At 32.1% G+C, this 23280-nt stretch overlaps 1 protein-coding gene across 5 annotated transcripts in view; it reads right to left on the reverse strand.

The window, feature by feature from the left end:
- Positions 1-23280, reverse strand: part of LOC118184315 (xaa-Pro aminopeptidase 1-like) — a 203265-nt gene that overhangs the window by 77800 nt on the left and 102185 nt on the right. For all 5 annotated transcript variants that reach the window (XR_015038763.1, XM_085808549.1, XM_085808552.1 and 2 more), the window contains 2 exons: positions 15577-15720; positions 3948-4043 (listed from right to left, as the gene is read on the reverse strand). Coding sequence is in view for 4 of the 5 variants with exons in the window: in XM_085808549.1 (XP_085664675.1) it covers positions 3948-4043; positions 15577-15720 (240 nt within the window). In the remaining variant the exon portion in view is untranslated. The remainder of the gene's footprint in view (positions 1-3947; positions 4044-15576; positions 15721-23280) is intronic.

Here is a 23280-nt window from a genome sequence, read left to right on the forward strand (position 1 = left end):
AAACAAAAAAACAAAAAAAATTTCAAGAATTGGACATGCCAAATGTTAGCCTAAAAAGGTGCATAAATTAGCAACAGAAACTGGCATAAAGTAGGTAAACATGCACTCCATATATCTGAAGGTCAAAGTGTATATATACCCTTGAAATGCAAGTAGAAAAATAGTTGAAAAATAGTGTTCAGGATGTGTATAAAGAACCTTACTTCAAAACTGCCTATGAGCAAAACCAGTGATCAGAAAATTGTGAAATTTTACAGTGAACTCAATGAAGGGATGAGAATTTCCCCCAGGAAAAAAAAATAGTTACAAATAACGTCACCAGAGGGCATTTTACTTTGGAAACTTGTAGTAAAAAAGGAAAATTTTCGTCGGCATCATGCAGCAGCTGTTATAAAACCTAGAAGCATTCATAGACACTTTGTTTTCAATGTGCATATTGTTCCCAATGACGATAAGTTTACGAGATTGCGATTTCTTAGCAGAATTGTTCCACCAAAACAGTAACCACACAGTAGTTGCTTTATGGAAATTTTGGACTTTGAAGGGGATTCTAAGAGGTCCAATGAATGTTAAAAACCTTTAGGAAATGATAACAATATTTGAAGAAACAGGATCATTTTCTGTTTGTTCTGGAAGAGGAAGAAAACTTCTTTCTGCAGAAGCAGTACAGGAGGTTGCGCTTCAAGTCATAGAGGACCTTTCAGGCTAGCACCAGTATTCAGCATATAGCAGATGTGCTGGATAGACCATGTTCAACTGTCCATAAGATTTTGCAGAATATCCTCTGATATTACCCTAACAAACTTTCATTCAGTGCAGTGGTTGCTTTTGCATGACTCTGACGCTCGACTCCAGTTCTCACTTCAGTTTCTTGCTCATTTTAAGGTCGATTCAGAATGATCTTGGAATATCCTCCAGATAGAAAGCACATTTGGACAGTGAATAACCACAACTATCAAACATGGGCATCAAAAAATCTGCACTCTGTCTTAGAGGTTCCACTGCATTCATCAAAGTGACAGTATGATTAGGATTTCCTGCATCATTTATTCATCTTTATGCAAATTAGAGCTTTCCACATATTGCACGTGGTGTCAAGAATGTCCTTAAATATCATTTTCTAGAAGAATGTGTCATTAGCCAGCACTTTCGTAATATGTGTGCTCCCTGATCCCCAGATTTCAGTCCATGGAGGTAGGAAATAAGATGGAGTCGCCCTAAACAAGTTTCTCTGTACCCTGCTCTGAAGCACCGGCAATCCCTACGTGGTGACCAAAACATTGGGTCATTTACCATTGAGTTCTATGGGATTTGACGTGTTCGGGTGTAAATATTTTGTAATTACGTTGCAAATATACATATAAATGTATATATTTTCTTTTTCTACAACACTTCAGAGTCCTAAGTATGTGAAAACAACATATTTTTAAACAACATTTCATTCTGAACGGAATTAAATGCTATACTTTTCACAGGACAGTTTTCTCAGAATGGTTTAATTTGAATGAAATATTTTCACAAGTTTTCGTTAATTACATTAGAAAAAAAAATTAAGGTAATTCGATTTTATTCGGTTAAGGTACAAAAATTAAGATCAAAGTTTATTGTATTATTAATATTAAAATTATGCATTATTTCTTTTCTATTTATAGAGCTTCTTCCTAAAATACTTTCTTAAATATGACATGATTTTTTGGCTTCTTTTAAATCGAAAAATGTAAGTCAATTTATAATTAATGCTCTATTCGGTTCATTTTAAATTAGAGAATTATTAGGAATTAGCAAAATACTTTAAATAAGTATTTCGCTAATTCCTAATAATTAAATAGGTATTAAATAGTATTTGACTTTCTCTGAACATTTATGAAGGGAATAAAATAAGTTTTTTTTTTTTTTCAAGTATTATTTAAAACTTGTAACTGAGTTATTATAAAATGTAAAGGGAATAATTCTTTTAATTATACTTATCAGATTTTTTTTTACCCTTCATTTCAACAATACATATTCCAAAACTCTTTATTACGTTCTTAAGTGCGCATCTCATAGCATTTGCTTTACAATACCTTTTAACAGATTGCTTTCCAATACGAACAATTCTTGCTTAAATAGTTTTATAACGTATTTGTCAACAGGATTTCAATTTATGTTTACAATTCAATATTAAGGTTATTATATATTTAGATAACATTTATAATCATTATAAATTAGATACATTTAATCATTAGATTTCTTCACAGTACTTTCACAGTTGTTTATAAGTGAATAAATTCTTCATTTCAAATACATTTATAAATAATTTAATGAATATTTAAGTATTTTGTCAAAGGCAGATACATGCTTTTTGCAAGCACATGCATAAATATACATATTTCCTATTTATCATTTCCGGCATGTGCAAATCTTTAATTTCTGTGCATTCACTATATTTTTCGTGTAAAGTAATTTACACTAATTTAGCATACACCCGAAAGTTTTACATAAAAAATATATATGAATATAATTTGAATGAAAATTATAAGTATTATTTAAAAACCATCTCAAAGGTCAGTTTTTCTTCAAAATTCCTCCACGATGGCATCTCTCTCTTTAGGCAGATAGCCCTTGCATGCGTTACTCTATTTAATAAAAACTTAATCTGCCTATGTGCCTAATTACAAATATTTTAACATGCATAATTTTATATTTACATTTAGCCATCAAGTTTCAAACTTTTCAAATCTTCTAGAAAATAAATTTTGGCAGATCTCTTTTAGCAATTTTCTTAAAATCTATATTTTTGTAGTGCAACAGCTTAGAATTTTATAAAACAAATTCATAATCAAAATCGCTGTTGTTAGTTATCGAAAAATAACCAAGATGTTATTTTTGCGTAAATGTCAGTAAACTACAAATTGCTATTATCCATCACACTATGAATGTTTCTTTCATGCGAGAGTGTCCCTTTTTCGATTTCTATGGAACTGTCGTGTATCGAAATACTATCAGAATCTTGTCAAGCGAGCTTCTGAATGTAAACAAAGAACACCTCGTCTGGTGACCCAAGCTTCAAAGCAGTGCTTCACTTCTAGCGCGGAATGTCCCCTCCTCCCTTTCCTACCTCCATGTTTCAGTCCATGCGTTTTTTGGATTTGGGGACATTTGAAACATCTGGTAAATTGTGACAATCCAAGAGCTTTATCTGATCTTAAAGCCAGTAATTCAGGCTACATACTGAACATTTCCCAGCACACACTCCAGTCAATTGTGGAACATGCATCTTGTGAAAATGATGGCCATCATGTGGAACATGTTTCTTTGTGACAAAAAAAAATTGTGTAAAATCGTTAAACCATTGTAAAAGTGTGCCTAAATGTATAATTTCTTAGCATTATGTTCTTTGGTGATGCTATTTGTAGCTATTTTTTCTTTTGCTGAAAGAAATTCTCATCCCTTCATTAAGTCTCCTACAACATCTGACAATTTTCTGATCAATGATTTCACTTGTAGGCAGCTTTGAAATATGGTTTTTTAATTGTAAACGCCCTATATTTAGATGTGAGTACAGAAGATTTAACCACAAAATCCAGAACTCTGGAGGGTACAGAAGAACCATCCAAAACTCTGACCATATGCAAGGAAGGCTCCTAATACCATCTATTCTTGGAAAAGCAAATATGAAGCAACTGAAGAATCAATTTCATTAAACGCTAATGGTAAATTATTGTTGCTAGTTTTAGCAGCACTTACGGTTAATCAATGATATGTACAACATATGCACTGCCAGTATTTTCTCAAAAACACAAGGTACAGCTAGTTTTATAAATATTTATCGAAAATTTTTAGAATTTTGTTATATATTATTCATTAAAGGAATAAAAATCTATGAATGTGATGCTAACTAAACAAAATTTATGTTTAGAATAATATTCAACAATAGAATTATTATTAGTAAATTAACAAAAACATACATGCTACTTCATCAAGAGCAGTAACTATTAAAGCAGTTGCTCCTCTTTGTTTCATAATAAGCCGCACATCAACAACTTTCTCCTGCCATGACCTTCCTGCAATGAAATCAATTTACGTTAGGAAAAAAATAAATATAAAATATCTACAACTTATTTGACAAAAGATGCATACCATGATCAAACTAACTACTAGGGCATAACTACCTACTAGGGCATACCAAGATCCTACAAAAGGCCATGAGTATTCATTAGAAATATATAATAGGCACAACTACAAAATAGACATACAAGAGAACTGAGTGAGACTGAAATCAACGTGATTATTGCTGCCACTAATCTGGTCCTTTCATTCATAAGACTGCTGGCAAGTTCCAGATACCATGTGTATCAGTGAGTGAAGCAGTATTGATATGGAGACATGAGTCAGTTTTGAACCAACCAGAGAAACTGCAAGAACAGACGGCTACAGAACACACTAATGAATAGTCATGATTACAGAGGTAAGAACAACGAGGCCTATATATATGTATGTCACATGTTTGACTCTAGAACAATGGAAAAGCATCCCCGAACAGCACAGAATGCCGCTGCAACATTGCAAACATGTCGCAGTAACATTGTAGGAATGGTTTAAGCCCGCTTTTTGCGACGTCACATTGCGGCGTTGATGTGAAGTCAGATTGGGACTTTGATGTGAAGTCACGCTGTGACTTTGTTGTGAAGTTACACTGTAATACTGTTGTGAAGTCATAGTGCAACATTCATGTAACAACTCATGTCGACTTAATATAAAGCCATAGAGTGACATGAATGCAGCATAATAAAGTGCCATAAATATAATGTCACTAAAGATGTAAATGGATGTCACGTAACACTAGATTACTTTCTACATGATTAGAGTGATGAACTCCTATTTTAGAGAACAGGTAACTACAACAATGTTTTAACGATCCAGCAAGGTATTATACTTTTCAAGGTATAAAACTACTACCGTAATATTCAAAATTTTTAAATAATTGAAAATATCCAATATAATTATTTAAAATTTCCTTATCTTACTGAGGTTGTATCTCACCCTATTAAGGTTATATAACTGTAATCGATTTATGTTTATTACATATAAACTAGAGTGTACAGAAAATGCAGAACGTATTATAATATATATGATGCAAAAGTGATCTATGGTCATTTTCTAACCGTATTAAATTACTAATACTTTTGAGTATAAGCTGTCCAGAAGCTACATAATTTTGCTTTTATTCTTTAGAATTTAATATTTAAAGACAGCTCATATTTTTCCAAAATTTCTAAATTGTATTAAATATCCGAGTTCTTTTTATAACCACCACAATGTCGCGTGTGCGCAGTCAAAAAAGTGCGAAGTTAAACGTGTTTCATGTGTAGCTTCTGTCGTGTTCCTCTTCATAGAGGAAAATGCTTTGAACGGTACCATACTGTAAAGAACTATTAACATGTTATCAGTTCTATTTATTTATCTATTTATTTATAAAAATATTTTTGAATACATTGTAAAATTTTTAAAATCATTTAGTTTTGCGATTTCGTAAAAATATCATTCTTTTTTTTTTGTCAAATAATCATACAGTACATATTTAAGTGTAAAATTAAAAAAAGTTTCGTTCATAAAACAAAGTAGTTTTTTATTTACTGCGATTTTCCTGAATAACCATACTTCCGCACAATTCACGAAAAAAATGTCTGCTGCATGCGTAAGTTCGTGGCAAAGTATAACCGCATGCCAAGTGTTAATATTTTTAATAAAAAAGGAATAACTAAAATTGCAAGCGTAAAAGAATCATTTATTTAGGAAGTTTTACTGAAACACATAGCAATGAATCGGGGGAGGGAGGTCAGCACAAAAGAATTACTTGAGCAAGGTCAAGAAAGGTCAGCATGGGGAAGACTGCAAATTTCTTGTTGCATTAAATGTTTGCTGCGACGTGCAAGCGACATCCGTACAACATTCACATCTACATCACAATGCCACATTTCTGTGATGTTGTACCGTGGTCATAAATGAAATGCGAAGAAAATTGAACATTGAGAGGTCACTGCAACGTCATAGTAACTAAGTGTGCTGTATGGGTCATGTGGAATGATACATGTTATCTAATTTCAGTGTCACAACAGCCACCTCCTGTTGTAGGATTTAATTTCACATATATCTTAATCTAGTAAGTGTTAAATAATCATTACCTACTCGAATTCATCATTCCGACTGTTAAATTTCATACAGATGGAATTAAGGTATGAACCTGTTCTGCTTGATTTAGTTTTCATGTGAGGTTAAACTGCATTAAATCTAACCTTGATTATTATGAAATACTGGATATAATGTTCAAACTTTTTGTCCAGACCACGTTTTTATACATTAAATTATACTTTATATAATTATAGAAAATTTCCAAATGCATGAAAATCAGATATAAGAAACTTCATATATAGCTTGCACTGAAACTATTTTTTTTTTTTTTTTTTTTTTAATTTTTCTTCATAATTTCTGGAAGTTTTAGCTAAAATTTGATTAAACATGTTCAATCAAATGAATTACCAGAATTGCATTCATGTTAGGTTCACTGAAAAAAACTTTTATGTTACTATTCTTTGATCTTTGATTTCCTGTGTTTTTAATAATAGTTATGTGAGGCAGGTTTAACAGATAGTTCTTGATAAACAAGAGCATACAACTAATCATATTATCTTAAGACGCCATACAGTACTCATGCCCAATGAACCAAATGATGTGATGGGTTTTTCTGATTCCAATTAAATTCTTTAATTGAGCTATTAGACAGAACTCTATTGAAAGCTGAAGTTATGATGTTAATTTTCGAATTTTCACTATTGAAGGAAAATGAAGCGGTGAATAGATTTCTATATACTTGGAAATATGCAGGTGATTCCTCTTTTATAGAACGAGATTCTTTTTCCTTTATTGTTTTCTTTTGTTTCAATTTCTAAAATGCTGCCCAAATAACATCCAAATTGTCCTCTGAATAGGAGTTTGCATATTTTCTTTCTTATGGACTTTTGCTTTGCAACTATACACATCTTGAGCAAAATAAATGCTATGTAACTGGAAAATGGATTTAATAGAAGTGCGATGAAAGAACTTTTCACTTCTCTACAAGAGCACAACTCTACATATTCTTTTCCCTAATTATCTTCATTCTGTACTCGGGAAATATTTAACATAAAAAATTCATCCATATGCCAAGCTGTACATGTATATTGTTCTGTACTGAAAATAAAATAAGTATTGGTCAAAAATTTCTGAGTGGATTAAATCAAATCAATGTCTGGTGGTGGTGTCTGGTGTCCCAATTTACATATGGTGCCTTGCAAAAAAATTGAAATTCAATAATTTTTATTTATTGGGAAAAAATTGTATACAAGGAAAAGGTTGAAAAAAGGTCAGGCATAAGATAGTGTTGAAGAGCTGCTAAAATGGTTCAACACTGAAAAAAGATGCAATCTGCCAATATTTTAGTAAATGCTTCTGATGGAGGTCAATGGATTTGTCACACACTTTGGAGGGCCTGCCTTTAAATGTTTCAAATGCCTGATTTTGTAGGTTTAAAAGGTAGAACAATATTTCTTGAGGAAAAATCTGTTGCAGAATCAGAATGTTGGAGAAAATATTTGAAATTATGTCTCTCACTAGTGTACAGAAAGATATTTTCAACAGCAATGAAACTGTTCAATTTTACAAGCTGCTATCAAATTGAATGCTAAAATTTAATGACCGAAAATAAATTGGCTGAAAACTGTCATATTGCTGATCATAGTTGAGCGTGCCAATATGAATGGTATTCAGCATTGCAGAATTTTGGTGACTAGAAAGCCTCAAAAGGCAAGATGCTTAAAAAATGTGAAAAATCCTTCTGGTTTCTGTTCTTTCCTAGCTATAAGATTTCCCAGACTATTAATTACAAAGGTATGGGAGTGATGAACACAGAGTGACAATAATTAAAATAAGAAATGCTGTTATCAAAAATTCTTCTTCTCATGTTGAAACACTGCACGTGGAACAGAAACTCCCCACCAGAATGGATGCCAAAGCTGCAATGTTCATCAATAATTTAATTTTTATTCACACAAACTGCAGAATCAAAAATGACAGTCTTCAATTTTTTAATACGATTAATTTCAGATAAATTCCTTATAATCTGCACGGCACCAGCATAAAATTAAGATTACTTTGTACACTAGAAGTTAATGGTACATTCATCAAGAGCTTTTTATTCATTTTTAGTACTTTTATATTTTACAAAGAAAATGACTGATTATAATTACAAATGTCTATGGAAAATATGTAGTTAGAAGGAGAGGTCTATCCATGATTTTTGCTCGGTGTAAAATTTTTAATGTGTAGTGAAACTGTAAAACGAAAAGAAATTTCGGACTCTTACACACAAAACAGATAAGTGCCATATCTCGCTAACGAAACGACTTTCTTTTATAGCTATCTAGAGGGAAAATAACAAGCACTTTCAGACTTTTCAGTGCTCAATCCTCATTGGAGAACTGAAACACAATGTTTTTAGACAGGTGTTTCAGATTTTCACACACAAAGCTAACACGTGCCATATCTCACTTATGAAACCACTTCGGTTTTAATTTATATGGATCTAGAGGAAAAAAACAAGCACTTTCAGACACAAAGAACCACTTTTTGGGGAGCAAATAATGTTATTTGCAAAGTTACATAAAAATGGTGAGAAATTCTTAAATAAGAGAAAGTTGGGAGAAATATGACGCAAATTGAGTTTGCAAGTGTATAGTCGGAAACTAGGTGTCTCCCGCCTAAATCAAAAGTTGGCAAACTCTGACTAAATCAATCAATAAATGCAAAAATTTACAATTTCTATAAAAATATCACCATGGTCTTACAATAATACTATATACAGTACAAAGTCCGAAAACCGGACTCGTCGGGACTTCGGCGATTCCGGATTTGGGATTTTCCCGGGTATTAGATCATGTTTAAATCTAGTAAGAGGGCAAGTAGAAATTATAAAATTAAAAATACGAAATCGTGATTTATGAAATAATGAAGTATTTGTGATCTAAAGGGTAAAAAAAATTACAAAAAAAGCTTAATATTTATTTGTTTACCTTATTAAAGATTCCTTTCAATGTAAATTGCTTAAGTTGCTTCATTTTTTTGTGCTAATACTTTCTCTTGAATTCTATAAACAGACATAATTTCTTCTTCAGTTACAAAGTTCCACTGTTCAAGTCTTGTTAATTGCTGTGTCGAGAATATCCACTAACTAGTCAATCGAAATTTTTTCGTTTTCAATAACCTCTCTGTCACTTTCTTCACTATCGGAAGTGGTATTTTCTGGATTCTGAACCACACTACAGATTTTGCCATTCATTAATTGATTGATTATTGAGAAACATTGTCATCACAATGAAAAACTTCTTTTATATCCTCTTCATTTACTATCGCTTCTCCAGATTTCTTTACAAAATCCGTTAATTGGAAAATTTCACTTCTGTTTTGCGATATCCAAAAACATTTAAAATTAGCGGCTATTATCATCAAATTTAGCTATACTTCACTATACGTATTTGGCTATGCATCACGAGCTTGACGACTAACGACAAGTTGTTCCGTTAAATTTTAACTTGCCTCTATAGCGCATGGAGACAATTAAGCCTGAATTGTATTAGTTCAGTTATTTATTATACTTATGTCAATTTCTTGCACGTGCTTAAGGCTTATCACAGTTCTGAATAAGTAAATTCCGACCATATACTTAAGCCTTATTGAGGGCTGGTGCTAGGTATCTTACGGCCTGATGCAGTCTCTGTGGGTCCTAAATTCTGCGACTCGGTGCGGTCATACGAGCCCTGATGCTGGTTCTGGGTTTATGTGAATAACAAACCAGTTATCCTTAATTCAAATAGCCCTAAATGTAAACTTTGGGTCTATATCATCAACAAAATCTATTTTTAGCATAGGAAAGAAATTTTTGCTAAGTTTTTCCTCGTCAACATTTTTAGCATATTTATCTTAAATCTGTAATCATTACCTAGAGTAATGTCAACATAAAAGGTTACCATACTCCTTTACTCTACTTTTACTCTTTTTTTTTCAATTACCAACATAAAAAAATTGTTTAGGCATCGCTACACGAGTCATTACTCATGTTGTCATGTTTTGATAAACATGCAGCGGTGAAAGGAAAGTATAATAAATAATGATTCGCCAGGTTGGCATCAGGTCAATGATGTATCTATGTGGAATGTTTCAGTTTGAGATGTGTGCCAAGCAGATACGCAGCAATGGAGCCAAATTACTGATTGTACAAATTTATGCTAAAATCATTGTTTCTTCAATAACACGGTATTTTATTAAATGTCGAAGTAAAAATATAATCTGGACTCTACAGGTGTTTTATTATGCACGGAGGAAGAATCAAATGTGCATGCATAAAAAATACAAGAAAAACTTTGTTGGTGGTTTGAGGTCCGGACTTTGTACTGTATATTATTCCAACTTGTGGTATATACACCATGAAGATTATGTACTATGGCCCCACAGTAAAGGGGTAGCCTGTCATTGAACTACTCTAGGCTTACAATTTGATGACCTACAGATCAGAATTATGATGATGTTCAGCCTGTTTAGGACCTTGCAAGGACCCATGGAGACTAGATTTTAGGCAAGAGTTCTTTCCACTGACATAAATTCCATAACCACACCTCGTCACCTTCATTCAATTAATGTCCTGTTGCATCAGGTCTTCATAAGAGATCACAAGGCAGATGAAGACAATTGAAGAGCATCTGGGATGGGGAATAGCAGGTAGTCTCATGAACAGCACTATGATAGGCCAAAAAGAACAGTGGCAGCTTCTGGTCCCAGTCCGGATACCATCTGGTCTGGCTTCTGGATACAGTCTGGTTTCCGGATACCACGAGAGATTATCAAGGAAGTTCAATTAAACCTCTCCACCATGTTGTCTGACTGGGAACGCAAAGGTGTTGATTAGGTTTTGTCGATGCAAAGTAACTTGAAGAGTTCTTTCATTACGGTCAAGATAGAATTTCCTCGATTATAACAGAGGAGGCACTCTGAGCCTGGAAATTTAATGCTGCATCATTACTTATGTTACCGAAACAGCTTCTTGATTAGGAATAGGATACGCACCAGGCTACTTGGTGAAGTACGAAGTGGTGTCCAGTTGGGCTGCTATGCAGTTCTTTAAAGACATCCGAGATCTTGGAAATATCCACTGTCATCTGAATGCCTTTCTATCACCCAATTCAACTTGTGGTACAAGACACTGTTTCAGAATACATATTAGATTTATATATAGCAGGTATTTTGACACAAAATTCAATTGTTTCTAAAATAACGTACCAGTTTTTTTTTTTACATATTTTGATTCTAAGACTCAAATTATGCCTAAATATTAAATTTTGTAAAATGTGGTATGAAATTTACGGAGAAATTCAAAAACTTATCTTCGTACTTTTTTCAGTTTGCGCCAACAATAGTTCACTTGGTGAACTTCTTAATATATGGCAACCTTTTCTTGCTTTATCTTTTTACATTGCGCATGAGAAGAAAAAAAAGTTACATCGTTCCTTCTTTCAAATAATTTTCTTTATATTATATTTTTAATTCTAAATGTTACAATTTTAAATAATTTTTCTTTTTCGAATTTCATTCCAATTGTTTAAGTTGCATGGTTTCTTTCAAATAATTGTTTTAAAAATTTCTTTTTACTCATTTGAACTGCATAGTTTAAATAAAAAGTGCATCGTTTATTATTTCTTTTTTATTCAAATAGTTTTCTTTATAGATTTATTTCTTTCCAGTCATAGTTATTATTTTAGGTACTTTTTAAATTCTTAGACTTTTATTTTAATTATTTGCGTTTCACCGTCTCTTCAGATAATTGTTTTAAAATTTTCTATTTATTCATTCAGACTGCGCATTTTAAATATATTTATTAATATAACTTTTCCAGAATTTGATTTTATTTATTTGAATTGTGTTTCTTTCAGAATACTTTGTGACCCAGGCTACGATGCATTTGAAAACTGCATTTATTAAAAGAGAAAATACAGTAAAGCACAGTTAACACACCTTTCAATGTTCCGTTCATAAAAGACATATAAATAAGAGAGACATAGAACCAACACTTTAACTTATGACTGCATACATTGCTTTAAAAAATTTTATCATTGTGCCCATTACTTTACACAATTTTATCATCCTACATTTAGTTTCTTAAAATGTTATTCATGTTTTAGTCAAATATATTATTTTTGAAATTGCAAAAATCAAATATCATAAAATTAAAAAATTTTAAGTTTAAAAAAATACTAAATTTTAAGCAAAAATTTCTTTTTTTCTTCTTAATGCCTTGCTCTTTTTCTTCAGGCTTTCTGCAAGTATGTTAAAAAGCTTCAAACTTTTTGAAACATCTTTGTATTTCTGATATTCATTTTAAATAGTTATTGCCTTCCATTTCATAAGGGGCCACAAACCGTCAAGCAGTCAAGTCGCTGAACACTGGTAGTCCGCTCTGGGGTTCCAATCCCGATAAACGGGCTGGTTTCGTGGTTTTTCTCATGTGTAACATGTATATGAGTTGGTTTTCCTTAGGAAGTTCTTCACGAAGGCATCCCTCCTTTTAGGCAGATAGCCCCGCTTTACCGTAACTTAATAATTCAATTCAATACATTTTATCAGTATTTGGTCAGAGCCTTTATCAGTCTTTAGAGGCTAGTTATTTTGAAGGCATAAGATAAAAGGAGAGACTAGTTTGATAAAGAGGGAAAACGTCTTTAGATAATATCCATATACGTCACTGGATAAATTCTTGAATCTTCAAATAATTCGACTGCATGGGGTATGGGATTCTCTGTTAATGATACGATATAATGCTCTATGACGTTATTTAAATTTACACAATACCATAAAGTCCAAAAACAATACATTTATACCATATAGTCGAAAACCAGTTGCTGTTCACTTTAATCTGCAATGATATAGTTTTTGTCTTTTGCGTTAGCACAAACTCAATTGCTGCTATTTGCTAGCGTACACGTCCAAGAGTTTGAACACCCAACTTCCTTGAAGTAGATTCCTCGTCAAATTTTTGCTTTACCCTCTAATTTCCTTCTACACTTGTTTTCAGTGCTGACACAAGAAAATTAAGTTTTCTTATTGTTACACTTCCAAAAATTTTGCATTCTTGTCAATTTTTTTAAAATATCAGTTCCATCAAATGCGTTTCAGGTAAAGACAACATTTCATTTTCTAGACATTTTAACTATAAATAAAGCTTAAAACAAAGTCCAAAGGATAAATATTTGAATTAAAAGATTTTGTTCAATGAGAAAGAAATAACCCGATTCTTATATTCTTTATTTATTAAATATCACGTTCTATGTACTCAAACCATAAAATTCAGTTCAACAGGAATATACAAAAATAATTTTTAAACCAGCATATCTTTAGAACTTCTCATACAAATTCTCGCGCTCTGGAGATAAAAATGCTTCTTTTCCTGCACAGTGTTGCCATTGTTCCCTTTGAAATGGTTTAGTTTGTTAATCGAAAATTCGTTGGAGTGTTATAAAATATGAAATCGATAATAAAACAAATTTCAAATTCAAATTAGGGCTTCCACATTCCGTATTCTATGGAAGATTATGTTATTCAAATTTTGATGGCTCTAGGTACCATTGTTTTATCACAGTGTGAGAAACATACATACATTCATGCAGATTCTTCGTTATTTAATTTCTTTAAATATAATACAGAGTGAAAATATTTGGTGGCAACAATTTGAAAAGTGAAACTTATAGTGAATTGCCACAAAATGCCAAAACAAAATTAACAGTCTTTCTGGGCAAACTGCTTCTCTGGACTAAAAATTTATATTTAAATATATTTTTTAAAGTTGGGATATGAACCAAACTGTCAACGCCCTGTTTGCTTAAAAACATTGTGAAAATAAACATCAAAATAACTTTCTTAGTTTCAGACAATTCAATTTAAATTAAAGTAGCAGAAGATAACATGGCAAATGTAAAAATTTTACTCTTACAAATATCTTTTAAAACAAGGAAGAAAGAAATTTTAAAAAAGTTAAAAATTTGAATAATATCATCTATAATTTTTTAAAAAAAAAAGCTTTTCATATAGCATTAATAGATATTTATTACGCATCATTGAAGGAAAAATTTTCGTATAAGTAACTCTCTGCAAAACGTTTTTGATATTTAAGGTTAAAAACAGCAGTGGCAATTCCCTGTTGTAACAAAAATCCATTAACCACATTTGGCATCATTATCACTCAAAAAGAAGATGCCAAATTTCAAAACACACCAATGCATAATTTTTGTATATCTTAGAAAATTTTGAATAAAAAACTAATTTTTTGCAAGTATGCTTATAAATACACCTACTTTAAGATGATGGTAAAAATTTTATAGGTTATAATTCAAATTTTTTTGAAAGATTTATAAAAATTATTTAAAAATACAAATTTTAAAAATAAATCATAAAAAATGAGTGAATTTTATTTGAAATGAACCTAAATTTCAAAATGTGAAAAGAAGAATAAAATACGTTTAGTAAAAAAAGAGATAATAAATATATACCAAATTCAATCAACATTGAAGAGCTAATTTTAAAAAAAATACTTTTGTGCGATTTTTACAAAACTTGGCAGTCTGACATAATTTGAGTCGTAGAATCAAAATATGAAAAAAAATTGGTATGTTATTTCCGAAAAAGTCCGATTTTGTGTCAAAATACCTATCTAAGAATAATGCTATATATATATCTAATATATATCCTAAGCCGGGCTTTCGAGACATGAAAAACACAATTTAAAATTCGTCGATTGGCCCAGTAGAATGTAAGATCCCCGCAGTGTACAAAGGACTTTAGAACAGTCCCAAATGTTATAATGAATGTTGCATTCTATAAATCTATGTTTGTAATAAAATACCATAATTTAAGAATATACAGGTATTTTAAAAGATAATCCAAATTAATGCTTCAGTAAAATGCTCATTAATATGTTTTCTGATACACTAAAATGTGTTTTGAAATGTTTCTACAACTTCTATAGATTCAAAATAATTCACTGTAAAAATACAGTATCAAACAGAACTACTTTTAATCCATTCAATTTTCATCACTTTTAGGAGTAATATTCACTGCCTTTTACTGAATATGCTGATTCAGACATTGTGCAATTATCTATAACATAGAAATGTAGAAAAATACTTTCCAGCTCATTTTTGGTGTGTGTACATTGTTTTCCAAAATTTAAAGAGCAAGTAAATGATCACTAATCTCTGCCCTTATCAAATGATGCATCTTCAATGGATTCAAATTTTCCCGAGAGAAACTGCAATGTTCCATTTCTTTTTCATTTGCAGTAGCTGTATTATCAACAGAACTTATGAACAAATTATAAATATAGTTTGAAAGAAAGTGCCAACAATCTAAATAACAAAAGTCAATGTGCAGCATACATTAATGATACATGAAGGAGATTCAGAAGACATCAATCATGCTTTAACCAAGATAATGTAAACACATAAAATATTAATTACTTACCTGTATAAACTAATGACATTGGTTCAATGATATTTGAAGGAAGAGGTGGTCTATCATCCCAAATTAAATCAACCAAATTTTGAGACACAGCATGTAAAGAATGCCCGGACATTTCTAATTTGGAAGACAACTCAATCCAATCTTCTGAAATTAGAGATACATTTTGAGGCAAGATATAACACATATTTGCTTTTCACATAAACGAAAATGTTTAAATCTCCCTCCTTAGCAAATATTTACAACATTATTTATCAATTTTTATAATGAAAATTTAATAACAAATACAGTCAAGTCTTCAATCCAGACTCGTCGTGACTTCGGCGATTCCGAATTATCGGTTTTTCCGGATTATAAATCATCAGTTTAAATCTGGTAAGATGGCATGCAGAAATTGTAAAATTAAAAATACGAAACCGTAATTTATGAAATAAAGAGCATATATGATCTAAAGGGTCTCAAAATTTACAAAAAAACAAACCCTTAATATTTACTTGTTTACTTTATTAAACATTCCTTTCAACGCGCGCATGCGTAAAGCATACATTAAGCATAGAAAATTGCAACCAGAAAACTATTTGATGTGTATTCATGATATTTATAATGACGAGGAATTTGATTTAAATCATATCAAAGATGGAGTACATCGAGATGAAATACTACATTTAGTAAGGAATTATAAGCCAAATAAAATAAAAACATCTGCACTGAAGATAAGGATCGATAGATCAACTTCCAGTTCACTGCACGCCGTGATGTTAAAAATAGTACACAAAGAATGTGACTCATGTATAATAAAAACTGACCATAATAATTGATTTTAAAGTTTCAGTAAATTTTATTTTCACATTAATTTAGAAAATTCAGGGGCTGTATACAAATTGCAGACAGCAATATTTAAATTTGTATGCAACTAAAAATATAACATGAGCTTAAAAATAAAATCTGATTTTAACAGAATAAGTAACAAGCACTGATTATGCAGACTTATGAAAACCTTTCATGAATACAACTTTTTTTAGCACAGAATGGAAATGGCAACAGACCACGGCAAAACAGTTCTTAATATAAAAGAATTAACCTACATATCCTTTTGAACAGAAAGAAATATTAAAGACAAAACAATTATTTGTATTAATGAAAACTAACAATAGACCAAGACAGCTTTTAATTAGAAACTGATGAAAAGTAACTCTCCTGTCCTATTGTAAGATCAGATATTACAATAACTAATAAGCCAAGATAGTTTTTTAATTAGAAACTGATAAAAAGTAACTTTCTTGTCCTATTGTAAGATCAAATATTACAAACATCAACAATTACAACAGTCTCATACTTCTCTAGGTTTCGAAGTACAGAATAAGAAAAATCAAAAATAAATCGTCGATGAAACTGAAAAACACTCTTAACTGCTAATATTAATGAAAACAAATATCATTACAATTTTTTAAAAAATTCATAAAATCAGAAATTCCAAGGCAAAACTCTAGTTCCATGAAGTCAATATCTTTAGTGTAAAATTTGTTTGAAATGTCTTACCACAGTTACTACACATTTTTGTGTCCATAAAATATGGTGTTCTTTAACCTTTTTAATATTATCATTTCACATGCACTCGCAGCTAATGTGTGACTGAGTGGGTCTGTACAACATACTGCTTCCGTTTCATTAACTCTGTTTCTCGAGAAACCCAAGCAAAAATAATCTAGCGAGTTCAAGTCGGGAGATCAAGGTTGTCTTTTCCCCATATAAACTAATACTAGTTCTAACTGTTAGGAAATTTCCGTTCACCTTTGCATCTGTGCAGTGCTGAAATGTTTAAATTCATTCAGTTTAATGCTGAAACAATATACAATCACATGGTCAAAATCTAGAAATGAGTGAAGAGTGTATTGTTCTGATGTACCTATTCAGGGTGTGTGTTGTGCTGGTTATCAACATCACCAGTAGCTGAGATTCTCTCCACTGTGGTGTGGCAATGTGATGCATGGAATATAGCTGTCAATGACTAGAATGGGAGGATAGCATTTATTGCAGAGACAAGTACTTGCTGACCTAATAAACTGCCAAGCAGACTGACGACATTACACAGCTGTCAGAAATTAAACAATTTTTCCAAAGTTAAAAAAAAGGGAAGGTTAACCATCACAATCAGTTCACCTAATAATGGTTGTTATAGTTTTCTTTCTTTCCTCACATTAGCATCTTTCTTGTTCTAGTTTAATTATTTTTTTAATGTATACGTGAAAAAAAGTATTGTGAGATGTCTACCTAAAATAAATGTGGTTTTTAAGAGGAAATAAATAAGTGGCTGTCTACTTGAGTACTGTTTTTTCTTGCTTAATGTTTTGTGACTGGGGAATATTAGTTTGAATACCACAATAGTTACACTGTAAAGAGTCGAAGTTATAGCCAGAGTAAATAAGCATGTAACTTCACTTGACAGCAGCAGTTCATACCAGTTAAGTTAATCAACTGTTATTTATCATGTTTTTTTCCACACATCATAGCCTGACATGACCTGTTTATTTTATTAAGCTGAAGGAATAAATTATTATTATTTTATTAAATTATTATTTATTTATTTTATTAAGCTGTTTATTTTATTAAAACTTACATTTCACATACATCAAGTATTCTCCTTTGCTAGGTAACCACGTTTCCTACAAGGTATTACACTCAACACCACCGAAAAACCAAACAAGGCACTCAGGAAGTCCACCAGAGATGGAAATCTAAACAGCAAGTAAAGCATCTGTATTTTTTCGTTGAAAATAAGGTAAGAAAAATTATTCCCTCTCCCTTGGCTTCACTGAAATTGCACGTAATTATTGAAAATATAAACCCAAATATTCAACTAAACTATTCAACAAACTGAGGAACTGGACACCACTAACTTAGAAATATGGCATTTCAAGTGAAAATGGTTTTAATCCAATCAGAACTCTGAGATAGTTAATGACAGAAACTTCCTAAACTATTCAAACCAAAACTGAAAATATGTAGTAAAACATCAGAAAGCTTTAGCAATTATTGCTCTCAGTGTGAAATCATTTGATGTTGTGCACATTAAACAAAGCAAAACTTAGTATGAGGCATAGGTGAAACTGCACGAGATTCATCAGCTTAAAGGCCCTAACTAAAGTAAGCAATACAAAGCAACTTATCTAGAAAAAATGCAGGATTATTTAACTTTTTTCTTTGAAACTGTAGATGCAAAAACAGAACTTAAAATTCCAGAACTCCTACCTATTTTGCTATTAGGTAGCTTAATCAAATAATTGGAAAGTTTTAATTTCACAATAGAATCTCGTGATAGATTGTGCAAGTTAAATACGGTAAAAATTAACTTACTAAAACAATCTAAAAGTTAAGCTCAAGAAAAGCTCAAAGAAACAGCCATGTGTAATATGCATTTGTTATTAAATATCATGGCACTTCAAAAATGAGGTCTAAGAATGTGAAAGCCTTTAGGTACTTTAACTGCATGAGAAAAAGACACAAAAGGGTCAGAATAAAAAAATTTAAAAAAAAAAATCCTAATTGAGAATGCTCTAGAAAAAAGTTGTTTTCTCAGCATCATCAAGTCAATGTGAAAATTAGGAAGACAAAATTGGTACCTTGATTCAGGAACATCTGCACACATGTGTGATGGCAGAAGTAAATTCCCATCAATAACTGACATAGAAAGTGAACTTCAGTTACCAAATACTGAATTTCTAGAAGTAAAAGGGAAAAGGATAGTCGAAATTTATGCAAGTGCTACTTCAACTTCACAGCACATAATACTTAATTATGTATTATACGTTTACAACGGAAAAATGAATTTAATTTCAGTTAATTTAGTGATGCATGTAAATGAATGCTAGTTTTACAAGTTATAAAGAAAAATGGCCAATATTGTAAATCAACAGAACATAGCCAAGGTTTCAAATGTTGTATAGGATAAATTAAATATCCCAAACAGTAACTGTGGCATGAAAGATGTGGCCATTTAAAACTATCTGCACTCTAAAAAGATGGTGTATGGTCTTAAAGTTCCAAAATATAAAAATGAAGCCCTATTTTGTAAAATTTGTACAAAGTGCAAACAAATTACCACTCCTGAAAGAAGCACATGCAATACACTGTGAAATACATGAACTTGTACACACTGGTATTTGTGGTTCCACAAATATCACATCTTTAGGTGGTGCAAAATACTTCACAATGTTCATCAACAACAAATGATGTAAAATTACTGCATACAACCATATAAAAAAGGTCTAAAGCCCTTAACCTTCCCAAAAGTACAAATTTCAAGCTGAAAAGGAAATGGGTAAGCAACTGAAAATGCTTCACAGTGATAATGTGAAGAATTCAAAAGCCCCAAATTTAATAAATACTTAGAATTTTGAAGTAACACAAGGTTGTGATGTTAGATTTTTGGAATAGCTGGAAACTGAAGAGAGCTCAGAAACTTCAGCAGCTGAGGAACAGGAATTCATGGAATTTGTTCCTACTGAAGAAAATTCAGAACCCAACAAGGATTCTGTAGTGCCAGATGGAGGGAGAGCAGATGTTGAAGAAAACGTAATTCAGGGTGTAAATTCAGGAGCAGGATCAGCAAGACCTTTATTTCTGAAAAATGGAAAGCCGAGGCTGCCAAGAAATATCTGTCAGCAAAAACATGTTAATTTGGTAGTTAGAAAACTTAATCAATTTAACCAGGGTTCATAGCCACATTTTAGCTAAAAAAATAAGCACCTATAAGCACTTTTCAAGCACATTTTAAAAAATAAGCACCTGTTTAATTACATATATACACAACTGCATAACCATAAAATAAAAATGAGATTTAACCCTAATTTAAAATTTGAGAAATTCAGTATTTAAAGAGAGAATCAGCGTTACTCAACCATGGGAAATAATTACAATTATTTTTTAATTGCAAATAACAGTTCAATTTACAGAACTAGTTTACACTGAGAAGGGGAAAAGAACCCTATGCAAAACTAAATTATACTACAAGATTTAAAGATGAAATATCAGTTTAAGGAAAATAAATAATAATAAACTGTATTTATTACATTCATACAAAGTACTTTACAACATAAAAAAGAAACAAGAAAAGATTTATGCTTATTAATTAAATTTTAATTTAATGATTTATGCTTAATTAGTAATATTACTTTCATTTTTGATTTTTCTTTTCATTAATGTCTGAATCCAAATCTTTTAAGAGAGTTTGTTTTTCACAAAGTCTTTTGTAACTTTCAGCAAGTTAATTTGCTTTATTTTCAAGCACTTCTTTTTCTAAGAGAGTTTTCTTTCTTTTAAAAGAAATGAATTCATCTGTTGATTCTGCTGCTTTTCTTTTTTTCTTTTCAATAATTTCTCTTTTTTTTTTTTTTTTTTTTTCCCCTGCTCTTCCAAATATAACTGATACTGTGAAAAAGCTGATGAAGCTGCCACTCTCATCTCTTTCATAATTGATACATTGTGTATCCCACCAGCATGTTTCACATAATCACAAACTATGTGCCGGGCAATGTACGAATTTTCCCCTCGATTTTCTGTTTCTATATTTTTACGATACTAAATCGTCTTCAACAGAGGCTTGGCCATGGGAAAAAATAAAGATAATTTTAAATATTTCCCATAACTTGAAGTATTTTCCATTAATGAATGTGTGAAAAAAAGGATCTAATCTCATTTTTCTCACATCATAGGTCTTAAATTCTGTAAGGTATGGCTGGACAACATTTTCGATGAAATCAGAATATTCCAAATGAATGTTATCGCGTTCTTCTTCTGCAATATGACCTTTTTGGGGAAAAATGCTCCAATATACTTTTCATTTTCTCGTATGCTTTTGTGCTGTTTTGCGCCATATACTTCGGTTTACTTATGATCCATGTAACACTTTAAAAGACAGACTCTCCTATACTTGCCAAGTTGATTTCAATTTAACACCAGGAACACATGGCCTTGTGATTATTTTTAGAAAGTCAATCTGTGTAAAAACACACCAATTTTTTAAAGTTCATATATACTTCAGCATTTACTATAAATATAAATATTCATACATATGCTCATAATATAAGCATAACGATCATCATAAATGCGAATATGAACTGACCACGTGGGATATCGAACATCTATAGTCTGTGGGTGGGAGGAAAAGTATGTGAAATATACCAGAATTTTCTACCCCTTTTACAACTCTTTGACCAAAAGAATGACGTACAGTCTCTACTTGCGTGAATCAAAGGTTAATGGTTGCGTTAATGCAGAGAAAGCTATTTCCGGAAGTATGATTCACAATCTGATGCTCCAGTTAAGAAAGAAAAAGTTGTTTATTTAGTTGTGGCTTTGATGAAGGGGGAAAAACACTAAAAACAAAAAATAAGCACTAAAAACCAAAAAATATGTGCTTTAGAGAAAAAGTAAGCTCCCACAAAGGCTTCTGTAATTTATTTTCAAATATAAGGAATTATAAGCACTTGTAAGGGCCACTACGAACCCTGTTAACAGTTACCGAAAATATTTTCACTGGATTCAAGCAAAATATTAAGAAATGTAAAGACACTGTAAGATAGCATCACCGCAAAGCAGTTTTAGAGTTTCCATAAAATGGCAAGGGAAAGCAGAGTTCCCACATTTAGCTAGAAATCACCCATTTGGTGGCAAAATTGGCAATATACCATGGACGGTTGGAGAACCTTCTGGAACGAATCCTTACCGGTTTAGCCCAGAATGTTCCCGAACTCGAGCCGAAAGCTTTATAAACCCTCCTGATTCGCCTCTTGGAGAGGGCGAGTGTGTATGCCTCGAGAGTGCGAGATAGTTAGTATCGAGTTGGTATCTAATCTAACGAGTCAATCCCTCGAACGAGTTGACCGACGGGCAGCGAGTGCCGAGAGGGCCGTTGAGTGCACCGAAAGAGTTTCGCAGTTAGTGCATCGTCGAAAAAGCGTGTTGAGCTCCAGGAACGACTGAACTGAAGAGTCAGGAGCTGTGCTCATGTCGTCAAGTGCATCGCGAGTTGTAGCGTGGAGAGTCTCGAGAGTACGTGGAGTTCCGAGAACGACCAAGCAGAGTCGGGTGCTTTGCAGGAAGCTGTCTCCAACATGATAGCGTGATAACCGGAAGGCTGTGTCACTGATCGTGTCAGCATGTTTATAGTAGTTCATCGACGACTGTAAACGTGTTTCGGAGCAGTCCTGACAATATTGGTAAATAAAGTGTGTTTCGATACTTCATCAAGTGTCATCGTTATTCACTCCAAATCCACACGAACGCCGTACGAATGTGAAGGAAGAAAATAATGCAACAACTGGTGTCAGTAGAAAGAAAACGCAACAATTGGTGTCAGAAATGGGATTTGAGGGTGAATGCCAGTGACAAGAGCAATGGAAGAACTAGTAAAACAGCTCGTGACTGCCTTTACTGTATTCCAAGAAAAGATGGAAGCCGGATATGATGAGATAAAAGCTGGATATAAAGAGATGACAGATGAGATCAAAGCCGGACTGAAAGAGATGAAAGCTGGACTGGCAGAGAAGAAAAGCCGACGAGAAGAAATAAATGTCGGCCGAGAAAAGGTGCGAGAGCAACATCAACAGCTGAAAGTGGAGTTTGCAGAAGAAACCGGAGCCATAAAAGAAGTTGTGAAAATAACAGTAGTGGCATCTGGAGAATACAAGCATGAAGAAATGCAAGCAG

This window comes from Stegodyphus dumicola, chromosome X1 (assembly GCF_044657685.1).
Source record: "Stegodyphus dumicola isolate Sdum_Otavi_A_Nest chromosome X1, ASM4465768v1".
Lineage (NCBI taxonomy): Eukaryota > Metazoa > Arthropoda > Arachnida > Araneae > Eresidae > Stegodyphus > Stegodyphus dumicola.